This window comes from Marmota monax, unplaced genomic scaffold (assembly GCF_021218885.2).
Source record: "Marmota monax isolate L192 unplaced genomic scaffold, Marmota_monax_Labrador192_F-V1.1 WCK01_AAM20220418_F8-fsc00028, whole genome shotgun sequence".
In the NCBI taxonomy this organism is placed as follows: domain Eukaryota; kingdom Metazoa; phylum Chordata; class Mammalia; order Rodentia; family Sciuridae; genus Marmota; species Marmota monax.
In genome coordinates, this window is record NW_026694779.1 from 17,664,343 (window position 1) to 17,680,690 (window position 16,348).

Here is a 16,348-nt window from a genome sequence, read left to right on the forward strand (position 1 = left end):
AGACAGGAGAAGAGCAGGTTAACTCGTAGCTTCAGGTTTTAACGAGGCCTGTGATATGGTCAGAAACAAACTGTGTTATTAAGAAAATGTGAGAAAACGACGTTTTGACAGCCTTACAGGAACTTTCATAGAGACTGAAGGGAAGAGTATTCCTTGAGACATAAGCATGTTTTAAGGTGATAGTATCTCTTTATCATCAATAAGTGGCAGGAGCACACTGTAAGCTGTAGAAAATGACAAGCCCCCAAATAGTGTGGCCTGGGAAGAGGGAGCGAGGAGGGAGGGAACACGCTGCTAACATTAATCCTTTCCCAGTGACAGGACAGTCCCCGGAAAGGAAGCCAGCATCACCCAGTGACAAGACCATCCCTGGGGGGGAGATATCCATCAAGCCTAGAGTGCAGCCCCTGGGAGGAAGCCAAGGCATTGATCCTTCCCCAAGTAAATCCTTTCCCAGTGTCAGTACGCTGGGACCCCGAAGGGAAGGAGATAAACATTGACCCCAGACCCTCCATTCTTCCCCCAGTAAAAACGAATCTCAAATTCTCACCAACCTGCTTCCCGAGTGTCCAAACTGACGCGCTCTGTCAATAACTAAGTCACCTCTCAGTGTAACCTATATAAGCACAGACTCCCCCTTTGGCCCGGGGCTCATTTTCCATGAGGAAAGTGGGTCCGCCAGAGGCGTGACTGCACCGCTGAATAAGGGCTGTGCTGATCCGTGAAGTTCGCCCTGGCTCCCTCATTGTATGCTGACACACCCCGCCAAAGTATCTGGATGAGGGAAACACTTGGGGCAGTGTGGCACTGAATGGACAGTGGGCTCAATCTGTCATTTAGATTTAAGACCTAAGTTGGGTGCCAGGCGCAGTGGCACCCACCTGTAATCCCAGTGACTCCAGAGGCCGAGACAGGAGGATTTCAAGTTTGAGACCAGCCTCAGCAACTTAGGAAAGTCCTAAGCAGCTTAGTAATACCTGTCTCAAAACAATTAAAATGCCCGGGGATGTAGCTCAGTGGAGGGGTGCCCCTGAGTTCAGTCTCAAGCACCAAAAAAGACACAAGCAAACTTCAGCCGGGTGGGCCGGCATGTAGGGCCGTGTAGAGTGCTCACCCAGCACGTGCAAGTCCCTGGGTGCATCCCCAGCATGGCCACCATGACAGGAAACATACATGAGACTTAAGGTGGGGCAGTGGCCACGCCTGCCATCCCGGCTGCTTCAAGTCTGAGGCAGGAGGGTCATGAGTTTGAGACCAGCCTGGGCCAGACCCTGTCTGAAACTAACAAGCACTGGGGCTGTGACTCCGTGCCGGCTCAGACGTACCTGTGCGCTGAGGGACAGCAGCAGAACAGACAGTGGAGAAGCTTGGGTGAAGCTTGTTGCTGTTTCAGGGAAGGAGGGCGTTGTTCTGGGTGTGAGTGCCTGTCTGCTAGGTTCCCTCTTGTATCGCAGAACTCTTGCCCCGGAGAAGATCCTGTCTCCATCTTTTACATCTGTTTGGAAAACTGCTGCTTGAGTTAGGTTCAGGTCCAGTCTGAGGGGGAGCAGTCTGGTGGCAGCTGGGTATCCCCAGTACCCCTCAGCCTGGTGGTGAAATGTCCTACTGAGGCTGACGGGCCCCATAGAGCACGTTGGAAGTTGGGACAGTCATTTCCTCAAAGGTGCCCTGAGTCCTGTTGGAAGAGTAGTCCCAGTGTCCTCATGTCCCCAGCAGGCAGCCTGCAGGTGGAGTGCTCTGGATGTGTCAGGTGCCTCTTGTCCTGGGTCTGGTTCTAGGTCCTAACAGGAGCGCCTCAGGGGCTCCTGCGCCCTGCGGGGTCGGCCCTGGGCTCCCACTGGTGTCCCTGCGACTGTGTCCTGGTGAGAGCTCACCTTTCCACCATGTCTTCACCTGTCTCCTGTCTCCTCTCCCTTCTGGTAATAGGTAAAATGAAACCAAAACACACCCCAACAGCCTCGAGCAGGAACTCTGACCCGCTGTGGCCATCACCGGCTAGAAAACACGCTCTGCAGTTGTGGGGAGGCTGATGCGCCGTGGAAACCGTGGTCCCGCCTGGGTCCACTCAGGTGGATGATCGTGGTCACACCCTCTGGCCTGGTACCCAGGATGGCACACTGTCATGTGCACTGAGGAAAGTATGTTGGAAGAAAACGATGCTGAGTAAAAGCCAACCCGGTTTTGCAAACACTTGACTCATCCGTGACATGTTTCATAGAGAAGAGTTGGAAATGACTTGTCGATGTTCTTGATGAACATTGCCAGACATTTACGGTGGTCCCATTGTGGTTCAGAGCTGTGTCTCATGAACATTACTTTTCATAACCAGGTTTTCAGAATGCCATCTCTTAAAAACAAAAAAAAACAACCAAAACACTTCAATAAGGCTTGCTAATTAAAGACGAATCTTATTTATTCTATTTAGGTTGTGCTTTTCTTGATGAATTTAACGAATATATACTTTTTCTCTTTAGCATTGAAAGTGCTTCCAAGAGCATTTGTTATCCAGCATGAGACTTGGGGGACTATAAAAATTGGCATAAAACTGCATTATAATTGGAATAACACTTGTGAAGAATGAGAGGAAAACATTTGCAAAGGAATTATTTTAATGCAGTTCATAAGAGTGAAATAAGACCAGGGGGTAGGGCATTGTTCAGGCTTCTTACGCTTCTGAATACTATTCTTTGCCTGTAATGGGAGCCTGTTTTTTTCTTTTCTTTTTTCTTTTCCCCTGGGGATTGAACCCACGGGAGCTCTACCACTGAGCCACATCCCCAACCCTTTTTATTCTGTATTTTGAAACAGAGTCTCACTAAACTGCCCAGGCTAGTCTCCAGGTTGCAGTCCACACTGGGATGATGAGACTGGGGACACAAAGGACAGTCAGTGTAGGTAGCAAGTGATTGGGTTCCAACAGGGAGATGGGGGCTGATTCAACAGGAAAGGAAATCAATGCTAACATGCCCAAAGCCCTCCCCCTTCCTCCTCAACCTGTTGCCACGGTGACCTACCTCCAGGGAATCGTTCCTCCCTGCAGGGAGTTGGAGGGGTTGTTAACTGATGCCTCCTGGGTGCCCCCTTCCTGCCCAGGACCACTCTACCTTTTGGCCCCCCCTTTGATCAGGTAGGCAAGATCAGGGGAGAAGGAGGGTGTGAGAAGGAAGGAAATCTAAAATGCATACAAGGGGCAGGACACCCCCACTTCTTTGGATACTGGCTCTGGATCCCCTCTTCCTCCTGGAGAAGTCCGTCTCTGTTCTATCCTTTCAATAAAGCTTGCTTTCTGGGCTTGCCTGGGCACTTCTCCATGATCAATCTTCACATCTGGGGAAAGGGAATTTGTCGTCAGCAGTGTCGATACCAGCCGTGCGACAGTCTTACATATCTCTATGAGCCTGTCAAATCTGTCTCACAGACTTTTCCTCCTCATAGCATAAAACTTACATTCAACTGGTTCCTCTCAAATGGAGTGTAAACCTGGCCAGGAGTACCTGTTGTCCCCAGGAGAGACTCAGGCAGAATGCACAGGGGACACAGTGACTGAGGCCACACGAGGAGGCAGCAGCTACGAGGGCGTCTGAAGTTGTCCAGACCACAGTCCATTGATGTGGTGGTCAATGCAGAGGGCCACCTGTTTCTATGGGAAGTCCCCTGCAGAAGTACCTCCCCCTTTATTTAGCCTGTTACCTTAAAGTAGAGCTACATCATCTCATTTATTCAGAAAAAAGGTTGAACTTCGTGTGTGAGGTACAGCTTTGTAATTCTGTATGGGATGGGACAGGAGGATGATATAAAAAAATAGAATAAACCTTCTGAGTTTTCTAAGAAATCAGATCTTTGAATAAAATGGGAAAAGTGATGTTAGTGGAGGGACCTTGGGGAACACGGAATGAGGAGGCCGGTCACATTTGAGTGGCACCTGAGCACCCCACCTGCATTTCCTGTGATTAACTCACCTGCCTGGCTGCTTGCTAGCTCCACTGGGTAGCATGTGAACTTGTGAATCCTATGAACTTGGTTTGGGCCAAGCTGTGTGCTGCAGGTGTGGAGAGCTGGGTTTGGCTCGGGTATGAGTTGCAGGTGTGCACAGGTGGATTGTTCATGGGTGTGAGTTGCAAGTGTGCAGAGCTGGGTCTGTCCTGGGTGTGAGTTGCAGGTGTGCAGAGGTGGATTGTTCATGGGTGTGAGTTGCAGGTGTGCAGAGCTGGGTCTGTCCTGGGTGTGAGTTGCAGGTGTGAAGAGGCAGATTGGTCCCAGGTGTGAATTGCAGGTGTGCAGAGATGGGTCTGTCCTGGGTGTGAGTTGCAGGTGTGCAGTGGCGGATTGGTCCTGGGTGTGAGTTGCAGGTGTGCAGAGATGGGTCTGTCCTGGGTGTGAATTGCAGGTGTGAAGAGGCAGATTGGTCCTAGGTGTGAGTTGCAGGTGTGCAGAGATGGGTCTGTCCTGGGTGTGAGTTTCAGGTGTGCAGAGGCGGATTTGTCCTGGGTGTGAGTTGCAGGTGTGCAGAGCTGGGTCTGGCCTGCGTGTGAGTTGTAGGTGTGCAGAGCTGAGTCTGTCCTGGGTGTGAGTTGCAGGTGTGCAGAGGGGATTGGTCCTGGGTGTGAGTTGCAGGTGTGCAGAGATTGGTCTGGCCTGGGTGTGAGTTGCAGGTGTGCAGAGGCGGATTGGTCCTGGGTGTGAGTTGCAGGTGTGCAGAGCTGAGTCTGTCCTGGGTGTGAGTTGCAGGTGTGCAGAGGCGGATTGGTCCTGGGTGTGAGTTGCAGGTGTGCAGAGATGGGTCTGGCCTGGGTGTGAGTTGCAGGTGTGAAGAGGCAGATTGGTCCCAGGTGTGAGCTGCAGGTGTGCAGAGCTGGGTCTGGCCTGGGTGTGAGGTGTAGGTGTGCAGAGGAGGATTGGTCCTGGGTATGAGTTGCAAGTGTGCAGAGCTGGGTCTGGCCTGGGTGTGAGTTGTAGGTGTGCAGAGGTGGATTGGTCCCAGGTGTGAGTTGCAGGTATGCAGAGCTAGGTCTAGCCTGAATGTGAGTTGTAAGTGTGCAGCGGTGGATTGGTCCAGGGTATGAGCTGCAGGTATGCAGAGGCAGATTGGTTGCAGGTGTGAGTTGCAGGTGTGCAGAGATGGGTCTGGCCCAGGTGTAAATTGCAGGTGTACAGAGGTGGATTGTTCATGGGTGTGAGTTGCAAATGTGCAGAGCTGGGTCTGGCCTGGGTGTGAGTTGCAGGTGTGCAGAGCTGGTTCTGGCCTGGGTGTGAATTGTAGGTGTGCAGAGGTGGATTGTTCATGGGTGTGAGTTGCAGGTGTGCAGAGGTGGATTTGTCCTGGGTGTGAGTTGCAGGTGTGCAGAGGTGGATTTGTCCTGGGTATGAGTTGCAGGTGTGCAGATCTGGGTCTGGCCTGGGTGTGAGTTGTAGGTGTGCAGAGGCAGATTGGTCCCAGGTGTGAGTTGCAGGTGTGCAGAGATGGGTCTGGCCTGGGTGTGAGTTGTAGGTATGCAGAGGCAGATTGGTCCCAGGTGTGAGTTGCAGGTGTGCAGAGCTGGGTTTGGCCTGGGTGTGATTTGCAGGTGTGCAGAGGTGGATTTGTCCTGGGTGTGAGTTGCAGGTGTACAGAGGTGTTTTGGTCCCAGGTGTGAGTTGCAGGTGTGCAGAGGTGGATTTATCCTGGATGTGAGTTTTGGTGTGCAGAGGTGGATTGTTCATGGGTGTGAGTTGCAGGTGTGCAGAGCTGGGTTTGGCCTGGGTGTGAGTCGCAGGTGTGCAGAGGTGGATTTGTCCTGGGTGTGAGTTGCAGGTGTACAGAGGTGTTTTGGTCCCAGGTGTGAGTTGCAGGTGTGCAGAGGTGGATTTATCCTGGATGTGAGTTTTGGTGTGCAGAGGTGGATTGTTCATGGGTGTGAGTTGCAGGTGTGCAGAGCTGGGTTTGGCCTGGGTGTGAGTCGCAGGTGTGCAGAGGTGGATTTGTCCTGGGTGTGAGTTGCAGGTGTACAGAGGTGTTTTGGTCCCAGGTGTGAGTTGCAGGTGTGCAGAGGTGGATTTATCCTGGATGTGAGTTTTGGTGTGCAGAGGTGGATTGTTCATGGGTGTGAGTTGCAGGTGTGCAGAGCTGGGTTTGGCCTGGGTGTGAGTCGCAGGTGTGCAGAGGTGGATTTGTCCTGGGTGTGAGTTGCAGATGTGCAGAGGCGTTTTGGTCCCGGGTGTGAGTTGCAGGTGTGCAGAGAAGAGTTGGCCTGGGTGTGTTAGCTGTATAGAGATGGGCTAAGGTTTTTCTTTCCCTTTTTTCTGGTTGACTTCCTTGTGTTGCTGAGCATAGTTCTGGTAGAAGGCTGGCCTAGCATGCTGACAGGCCTTGGTTTTCAACCAGCACAGTTACAACACATCCATGTTGCTCTGCTTGTAGCTTCAGGCTGCAGAGGGCTGCTGGGCCCCTCCCTGTGTGGCCCCCAGTCCTCCAGGATTGAGATCCAGGGTTTCAAGGGTGATGGAGGACACTTCCTTAAGGTCAGACCACGTGGATCATGGGTGAGGTTGACCTGACCAGTCCGGCACACCATCAGCTAGCCTTCAGGTGTCAAAGGCATGAACAGCATCAGTGGTGATGGCATGTGGTCAGCCTTCTGCAGGATCTCGTGCGATCTCAGCTGAATGTTTGGGGAGACGGCAAAGGTCGCCTTCTTCCAGTTGATGTCTTCAGAGGACGAATAGGAGTGTCTTCCTATATGCCAGTTTGGGGTAATTCCTGAAAATAGTTATGATGGCTGTGATTTTTTAATTGCTTTTTTAAGGTGCTCGGGCTGAGATAAGCACCCTAGCCACTCGGTTACCTCGGTGTTGGTTATCATCACACTGTAGATTCGTTTCATGTGACCCTGTCCCAGACTGCATGCCGCCTTTATCTTTCTGAACCTCAGTCTCCCCCTCTTTACACGGAAGGTGATGGGTGGGGTTGGAAGCTTTTCTGTCTGTGTTTTATGCTGGGCATGGACCCCAGGGCCTCCCGCGCTGGGCCAGCACTGCACCCCTGAGCTGCCCCCCTGAGCTGCCCCCCGCCCTGCCAAGCCCTTGCTCTCGCTTCTGTTCCTCTGCAGTATCCTACTGTCTGTATACAGTATCTGTGCAGCGGTTCCTTCCACCCCCTCCCTTTTCTCGTGACTTTCTGGTCACGAGCAGAGACTGCAGTTCCTTTGCTCAGCTAGATGGGGGCCCGTTTGTCACGTGGGGCAGGACAGGTGAAGTGATAGTTCCCAGTCCAGAGCAAGCTTTGTTGGAGGGTGCGGAGGGCTGCCTTCTGGGAGGTGGCTCTCCAGGGTAGGCACAGGTAGGAGGAAGAGGACAGTGGAATGGCCTCCTGCAGAGGCCTCGCGGCTGGGGTGGCCCTGCCAAGTGCTTCCTGGTGTGCGGCCTCCCGTAGCTCCCCACCACCTCCTGGTAGAACCTCTGCAGATCGTCTCCTTCTGGCCCTCCAGGGCCTGTGGGCCTGTGGGGGACCACGCCAGGACTCAGCAGGGGAGGTGGCCAGCACAGAGGAGAGCTCAGCTTGCAGAGGGTAGCAGGTGCCGGGGAATGTTAGGGTTTTGTTTGGCTTTCATCGCCATCTCTGAAATCATCCTTTGAGTCTTCACAGTATTCAAAGGTAATAATGGATTAATTGATCCAGGCATTGGTCTGATCATGTAGAAGAATTTTCAGGCTTGGGGGTGAAGCCTTCTCACGCACTGCCTTGTTTAAGGCCGGATTGACCCGTGGGCTCTGAACCCGGTGTGCTGCCTCAGAAAAGCTCATAGAGATGATTCTCTGATTTGGTTCTGACTCTGAGCAAAGCTGACTCGGGAACACGGTGCCCGCTGTGGCCTAAAGGTGCTTGCTGTTTGGCTGTTGGGTTTATTAAACGTGCTTGGTTTGAAGGCTGCTTTTTGCTTATTGACTTATTTTGGATTCTCATGGTAGGGAGCGAGCTCGCCTGCTGGCTCCTTTGTCACTGGGCTGCTTCACGGTCAGCCTCCCCCTGGGCCCTAAAGACGGGACTCCAGTCTCAAGGGCCACTGGGAGACAGATTCTCCACAGCCGCGCTCCTCCTGGAACTTTTTCACCTTGCCAGTATTTAAAAACAGTGTTTGCTGTTCATTTCCGCCCCTTCCCCTCCCTTGCCCAGCCCAGTCAATATATAAGACAGTTTCCAGGGTGCAGTTGTGAAGCAGCTCTGTCCGTCTGCAGGGCTGCTGCCTAACCCAGTCTTTCCTGGGCCATCTCCTGCATGGACAGGTCATTCGCGCCTCTGCCCGGCGGGTGGGTGCCTTGCCACACAGGAGTGTCTTTACGCAGTGAAGTCAACACTGCCTGCTGGGCTTGACCAGCCTCTCCTGCCCACCCAGAAGAGCAAGGGGGCGGGCGCCTAGCTTCCCCTTGGGGTGCTCGGGCGCGGGCTGCTTGGGTGCGTGTCCTGGGCCAGCGGGCCTGGTGTCCAGGTACGCTGCTGTCTGAAGTTTGCTGTGGCCTCTATTTTCAGAGTTGATCTGAGAGCACTTCACATCCAGTGGGAAGTCAGACACATGTCGATGCTGCTCTCCTTTCTGCTGATTAAAGAAGAGGAGGAGGAATTTACAATTAGCTGCCAACTCTGGACTTTTCTTTTTCAGATGCAAAAGAAATTGTTTTAAAAGCGCAAATCCTAGCGGGAGGAAGAGGAAAAGGAGTCTTCAACAGTGGCTTGAAAGGAGGCGTGCATCTCACCAAGGAGTAAGTGGAGGTCTCCTTCCTGTCCTGGCCAAGTCACTGGGAAGGAGGGATGGGTGCGGGCGGGAGCAGGTCGAGGAGCAGATTCCTGGGGGGGCTCTGGCAGTGCTGCAGACGTCCTTCAGAGAATCCATGTCACCTGCACTCACAGCGTCCGCTCACAGGATTTGTGGTTTTCTCACCCATATGCTACCTGCTTAGCATCGCAGAAAAAATCCTGAAAGGGTTTTTCTTCCCTAACTGCTGGAAGTGACCTTCCTCTGGACAGTGGTGTTGCTAAGTCCTGGCAGTGATGGCACTGCAGGTGAGTTGGTGTCCTGCTCAGGAGCCCTCAGGGGCGCCCGTGGCTGCTGCATCAGCTGCCTCCGTGGCAGTCCTGCCTGCTGTCCTGCGAGCCTGGCTTGGTGACGTCCCCTTCCAGCACCGAACGCTTTCCCCACTGTTCCTGTCACGCACCCCGTTCGTACAAAGACCATATTCATTGTTGACTGTGGTCAGTGTCCTCTTCCCTGTTCCTCTCTAATAGTTCACAAATTGTCCACCCTCGAGGACCTGTGCAGACTTTATGACCTCTGTGTGTCTCAGGCTGGTGCTCACGGTGACTGTACGTGCGGCAGGAGGGGACAGGGGTCAGAAAGCGCTTCTGTGTCACTCAGGTTTGCCCTTACCTCGTGCTCTCTGTGCGCCTCGAGTGCAATGCGAAGCCCGTGGCGTATGGGTGGAGAGACTAGGGATTCTGTGAGTGGACAGTGGACTCCACGGTGCACAGTGGACCCTGGGCAGGGTGGACGTGAGGGTGAGTGGACTCTGCTGTATGGTGCTGTTCAGCAGACATTGATGTTATTTTTTTCCCTTTTCCTCCCTCGTAGCCCTAAAGTTGTGGGACAGCTGGCCAAACAGATGATCGGGTACAACCTAGCAACAAAGCAAACCTCCAAAGAAGGTGTGAAAGTCAACAAGGTAACGAGGTCCTCTTGATGCATGCGTCAGAGGCAGAGCCACACCTCAGTGCACACGCGGGGGAAGCCCTGCTCTCTGGCAGGAGCGCAGTGCGTTCTGGAGCTCGGTGACCCTGCCAGGGCTGTGTCCCTGAGGAGGGAAGAGGCTCCGCTAACCTGGACTTGTTCTTTACCCTTGGCCAGTAGCAGCGTCAGTTGCTCAGAGTCTGAGCCTGGTTCTCCTGTGCAGGACCTGGGTGTTCTGCTCAGTGCTGGAAGGGCGGAGAGGGACCGCCTCCGGCGGGCGAGGGATGCTCTCTGCTCCGGTGGAGCCCCACCCTCACCCGGGTATTCTGAGGACCTGCCCCCTTATTCGTTAGGCGTCCACCTTGAGGTCACTGCCATTTCCAGCTTCCCTCTTGCCGGGGTCAGTTGTATCATGCCATCTGCTGGGGCAGCCAGGGCTTTGAGTGCCTGCAGGAACGCACCTCAGAAGATAAAGCCCAGGAAGGTAGCGTGCCTCAGCCAGCCATGGATGGGTGAACTGCAGGGCCGGGGCCAGCCCTACTGTCCTGCCCATGTCCTCCCCTGGCCATCTCCCTCGTGCAGGTGTGGGAACCAGTCCCCCTGCCCGCAGCACCCAGTGCAAAGCTTACAGGGAAGACCCGGCTTGCTCAGGACAGCTGTCGAGGACGTGAACCCGGTGGCCTCTCCCGGCCCGGGCCCTGTGCGTGGCAGGCCCATCCTTACCGTGGATGAGGGCCTGCTTTGTGGGGAGCAGCTGTCCCTTCTGTGTCAAGGCTGATGGTCCGTCATCGTGCTGTATTTGGGGATGCTGGTGGGGTGTGTTCCAAGTTTACTTTCACAGATTTTTTAGAAACTTTTTGATGTGCCTAAAAAAGATACCCAGGCAGTTCTTAGTGTGTCAAGGGTGGTCTGTCCCAGCACAGAGGACCCTGAGCTTGGGGACAGCACGGTGACTATAGGCCGCCAACAACATGCCTTTCTGCAGGTCGAGGGGCAAGAGCCAGCCAGGGTGGGCATGTCCCACTGTGCTGCCCTGAGGGTGCTCCCTGCCTCCTTCTGGCTGGTTGTACAGAGCTCCCCGCATGGCCTTTAAATCTGATCATGAGCATTTCCTCTCACTCATTCAGACTTTGCAGAGGGCATAATTCGAATTTTTATTGGTAGGAACTTGTTGTTTTATGTGGGCACATGGGATTTTTAGATCAGTGTTTGTGATACTTTTAAAAGCACATAAAAGTGCACAGAGCAGATTCACACTCTGTAGAAGTGGCGTTCTGCAGACTTAGCTTGTAGATAAGTTCCTGAAGTACCAGCGATAAGCACATCCTTGTAAGTGGGGTCATTGCTGGTATACTACTAGAGTGATTTATTTTATTTATTTTTTATTTTTTTAAACACTTATTTTTTAGTCGTAGTGGACACAGTACTTTTATGTTATTTTTATGTGGTGCTGAGGATCAAACTCAGTGCTTCACGCATGCAAGTTCTCTACCTCTGAGCCACAACCCCAGCCCAGAGTGATTTATTTTTGACAAGTCCCCCGCCCCCGCCACACCCTACACTGGCAAAAGTGATTAACAATGTGAAAAATTCTAATCATGCAAAAATACAAAGCAAAGTCAGAGTTCCCAGTGTTCTCCCCTGAGACGGAATTGCCAAATACTGTTTTGGTCCTTTCTTGGTGTGAACTGTCGTCACACCCTAGAGCAGCGACCACCACGGCTCATGGACCCCAGAACCCATCTCCACAGCAGTTGAGAATCCGTTTTGTCCTTCTGGTGGGGTGCAGGTTCCAGGGAACCAGGTGGTGGGTATTTAACCATGTGGGGGCGGTCACTCGTTTGGAGGGTCCCTAGTGCAAGTTCTGGAAGCTCTTATGTGAGTGGAGGCGTGGGCATCTTCATACCCAGGTCTGTCTTTTCACACTCAGCAGAGAGACTCCTTAGAGACCCAGGTCCCAGGCTGATCCAGCCTTGGGTTTCCTGCATGCTGAGTCCACTGCCTCTTCCTGATCCATCAGCGGTTGAGAAGCTAGGGAGCCAAGCTGGCCTCAGGGGCTGGAGCTTCACTGTGTATTCACCCTGCGGCTGGGTGGGATTTCCTGAGAAGACTCCGGGGGCCCTGGGATGAGACCCTGCGGTTTGGCTGTGTAGCTCGGAGGTGTGTGCTCTGCATCCTGGTGTGCCGGGCATGGCACTGGTCTTGGGACCCAGTCGTTGAACTTTGCTTCACAGTCCTGTTCCCGAGAGCTTCCACACTGGCACTCCTCTGCAGGGCACGCGTGGAGGAGCAGGGTATTAAAAACAAAGGAAAAACACAGATTTCTTGGTCGAGCAGAGCAAAGAGAGGAAGCTTTCATCCGGGGACTCCAGAATGACTGCCTATGCCCATAACCACCTTCTTGTAACTCAGGAGGGCGGTCTCCCCGGGCTTCTGCTGGGAGGAGAGTTTGCAGAGGGCTTCGGCTCTCCCTAAATGATCCCTAAAGTTCTCTGTCATTCTGAGTCCCAGGATGGCATCTTAGCATCCAAAACTGGTCTTTGTGTGAAATCTCTTAATTATCTCTGGCTACAAGCATCCTTGTCCTGGGGACACTTTCTTAAGGCCCTTTCTTAACAGCAAGAGCTGTGTGAGACAGCAGCTGGTCTTCACAAGGAGACATTTGGTGGAGTGCAGGGGGCAGCTGTCAGCATTCCAGAAGATGAAGTGGGGGACTCGAGGGACACCCCAAGAACAGCAGTGTTGTGTTGCTGCTGAGAACAGCCCCCGGGGGTCACTCAGCGCCAAGTGACCGGAAGTTATGCCACACACCTGAACGCACAGAAGCCACATGCTCCTTTTGCATTTTGTGTCCATGAAATGTCTTCCAGTGGCTCGCCAATCTCCTAGAGAAGTTTTTAGAGAAATAATTGTTGATGCACAGAGGTGAACTTCATATCATTTCTGTGGACCACAGGTTACTAAGAAAGCACAGAGCCACACGCCCTTGCTGTCGGCGTCCCGCGTCTCCTTAGGAGAGCTTCTGAGGGGTCTGCGTTTCCACCGGCCCGAAGGAGAACTGGCCCTGAGGGAGGGCTTGACTGGCATTGACTGGCCTTTTTTTATTTTAGTTTTTTTGGAGGTACCAGGGATTGAACTCAGGGGCAGTGACTACTGAGCCCTGTTTTGTGTTTTAATTAGAGACAGGGTCTCCCTGAGTTGCTTAGTGCCTTACCATTGCTGAGGCTGGCTTTGAACTTGTGATCCTCCTGCCTCAGCCTCCTCCGGAGCTGCTGGGATGACAGCCGTGTGCCACCGCACCTGGCTCATGTATAGGCTTTTGATATCCATTTTTGAACAATCAAGTGTAAATTGAAAGAAAGTATAAAATGAAATAAAACACAGTGACGCAAGGGACAGAAGCATCTAAACGTGGAGCAGCAGATACGTTGTAAAAGAGCCTTTCTGTGGTAATCAGATTTGGCTTTCCACCCAGGAAACCCGAGCAGAGCCCGTGTGGAGAGGCACGTACTGTTAACACCAGATTAAAACAATGCTGCTTCCCTGGGTTCTTCTTAGTGGCAGAATTTCTCAGGGAAAGCGAAAAAGGGAGATCAAAGTGGGGAGTTCCTTGACACAGACCAAAAACCTGTCACCTGAACAAGTTGGCAGATCAGTAAGGGGATGGCAGGGAGCTCCAGAGAGCAGACGCTCAGGCGCCCGAGAGTGGCCAGTTTGACCTGGGCAGCAGAGTGTCCAGGTGCCAGGCGGAAGCTGCTCCAAGCTGCACGCATCTGACTTTCCCGCCTGTGTGCAGGTGATGGTTGCTGAAGCCCTGGACATTTCAAGAGAAACCTACCTGGCAATTCTGATGGACCGGTCCTGCAACGGCCCCGTGCTGGTGGGCAGCCCCCAGGGGGGCGTTGACATTGAAGAGGTGGCGGCTTCCAATCCAGAGCTGATTTTTAAGGTATGCTTAATTGCCTGGCCATGCCTGTTCTCGGACTGTTATGACAGACGTCCACCTCCTGGGTCAGCTCTGCCCTGGGTGGCCCTGCCGTGCACACACTCTCCCCTGGGACACCGGCCTGACCTGGATGGCCGTGAGTCAAGCAGATCCTTCCAGACTCCAGTGCTGTCTTCTCCTTCCCGTGCTTGGAACCTTGTCCCTGTTATTGGTCTTGAGATTAATTTCAATCAAGAGATCTGCAGCCAGATCTTAAGAGTGATCGAGTTTTTCACCACCTCTAAGCCTCACTTTGTAAATCAGTGAAATAAAATGGGGTAACTTCTACCCCATGAGACTGTGAGCATTGTGTGGGGTGAGGGGCCTGCGCTGTCTCTCAACCCACCTCAGCTACATAAGAAAATGTAGACCCATAAACCCACTTTTAATGTGGGTTCTCGGGGTCAGGACCACATTAAAAATCTGTAGCAGAATGTTCATTATTTCTTTTAGAAAATGATTTTCCACTTTGGGAAGGGGAATTTTGTTTCCTGAACCTCTTGGGCTGTGTCACGTACTCACACTCTGGTCATAGTTGTTAAAATATTTTTGCTAATATTGCGCACGTAGGTAACTGCCTTGGACATTGGGGACTTCACCCACAGACTTGCCAGTAACACCCGGCAGTCCCCAAGTTAACGGAATCTGAACCAGTCCCATTTACAGGAAGAAGACATGAAGTAGTGTGTCCCGGAAGTGCTTATTTTTGTGGAGGAATGGCAGTTTGTAGGGTGAAGTGTCCTTAAAAGTTTTCATCATCAGTACAGTGTTTAACTCCGAGATAACGCTGAGCCCGCGAAGGACACCTCTGACCATAACCGCAGCGGGAGGCAGGAAAGCCCTGCTTTGGAAGACTTCCAAAAGATGTCATAAAAATTAACTGACTCAATATTCATCAGTGCCATCTGTGTAGTAATTAGAAGCGAAAACTGGCGTTGGCCCATGCTGTCAGCAGGCGGCCTGGAAGGATGATATAGTTTTTGGAAGGGCTGTTCCGTAGACGGCCTGCTAATTAAAACACACCCTATAGGCAGCTGCAGCCCTGAGCGGGGAGCTCTGGAAAGGAGCGCTCTTTAATTACTCATTTGCAAATAAATACTAAGCGCTTTCTTTTTTGGGGGTTATAAATCTTCTCACTTGACTGTCTGAATTTGTTCATTTGATTTATTTTGACTAGGAGCAAATTGACATTTTTGAAGGGATAAAGGACAGCCAAGCGCAGCGGATGGCCGAGAACCTGGGCTTCGTGGGGCCCCTGAGGAACCAGGTAGGTGAGCCACGGGAGGGCGGTGTGTGCGACCTGCTCAGGGGGCACTCGGAACCTCCTTCCCTGCCTGATGTTGTGACTGCCAGGAGGAGGATGTCCTGCCGGTGTCTGTGTGAACCTGTGGGTGTGCATGGCATGCCACACGTGGGCACACACCTCAGCCGCTGGTCCCGCCACCTGCATGGCGTCCAGTCCGGCCTGTCCCATTCCATCTGTGCCATGGGGTGGTGGCTGCCGCCTGGGGTTGTGGGGTCCAGCGTGGTGGGAGAGGGTGCTCATCATAGTCCTCCGTAAAGTCAGTCCCCGGGCAGGGTGGAGCTCCGTGGTGGAGTGCCCACCTCCAGTGCAAGGCTGGGCTCCGTCCCTGCTCCTACAGATGCCGGTCAGTGGTGGTCGTTGTTAATAGCACCCGCTGCCCCAACACCTGCTGTCCTCCTGAAGCTCAGCAGCACATGGGGTGGCTATTGGTAGCAGGAGGGCGGTTTTAGGAGGATCGGCTGAAAACCTGCTGTGACGTTAGGATGCATGCTGCTACAGTAGCAGTTACCTACCCGCGAAAAAGTAGGCACAGTAACAGTATCCGCTGGCCTCGAAGACAGCACTTGTCCCCAGATGGATGAGGGACAGAGTCTTCCTGAGCCGCCCCCGGCGCCCTGCCTCTGGTCCAACCCATGAAGCCTGACATTGCGTTAGGTGGACAAGCTTCTCTGTCCCACCCAAGGCATAAGAAATGGGGGACCTCTCCCTCCCCCGTCACTCAGAGGCCACCCTAATACTAGGTCGTCTGTGCTCCATGGCTTGGTGCCATGTCATTGTAGTGCCGTTGTCCCTCCAAGGAGGACTTGTCCAGGCCCCCAGGTCAGCAAAGTCTAGCCGAGCTCACACTCCTTGAAGGAGGCATGGTGTTTGAGTGCAGCCCTCCCACGCCCTTTAAATCCTCTCTGGACGGCTCAGGACACCCACACAGAGCAGGGGCCGCTGTGTCCTGTGGTTAGGGATGAGGACAGCACAGAGGGCCCACCTGTTCTCCAGGGATGCTGTGTACTTTCAGAAGGCTTCACCTGCGGCTGGTGGAGGCCATGAATCCACGGATGTGTAACTGTAGGCCGAAGGCTCGGGTCTCGTCACCTCCATGAGCAGGGCCACCTGAAGGCTCAGGTCTCGTCACCTCCTTGAGCAGGGCCACCTGAAGGCTCAGTTCTCATCACTTCCTTGAGCAGGGCCACCTGAAGGCTCAGTTCTCGTCACCTCCTTGAGCAGGGCCACCTGAAGGCTCGGGTCTCGTCACCTCCTTGAGCAGGGCCACCTGAAGGCTCAGGTCTCGTCACCTCCTTGAGCAGGGCCACCTGAAGGCTCAGTTCTCATCACTTCCTTGAGCAGGGCCACCTGAAGGCTCAGTTC

The 16,348-nt window shown here is 53.2% G+C and overlaps 1 protein-coding gene across 2 annotated transcripts in view; it reads left to right on the forward strand.

Moving 5' to 3' along the window:
* Window positions 1-16,348, forward strand: part of Suclg2 (succinate-CoA ligase GDP-forming subunit beta) — a 196,251-nt gene that overhangs the window by 93,700 nt on the left and 86,203 nt on the right. For both annotated transcript variants that reach the window (XM_046425449.2, XM_058573027.1), the window contains exons 3-6: window positions 8,634-8,733; window positions 9,600-9,690; window positions 13,492-13,644; window positions 14,858-14,947. In XM_046425449.2, coding sequence (XP_046281405.1) covers window positions 8,634-8,733; window positions 9,600-9,690; window positions 13,492-13,644; window positions 14,858-14,947 — 434 coding nt within the window. The remainder of the gene's footprint in view (window positions 1-8,633; window positions 8,734-9,599; window positions 9,691-13,491; window positions 13,645-14,857; window positions 14,948-16,348) is intronic.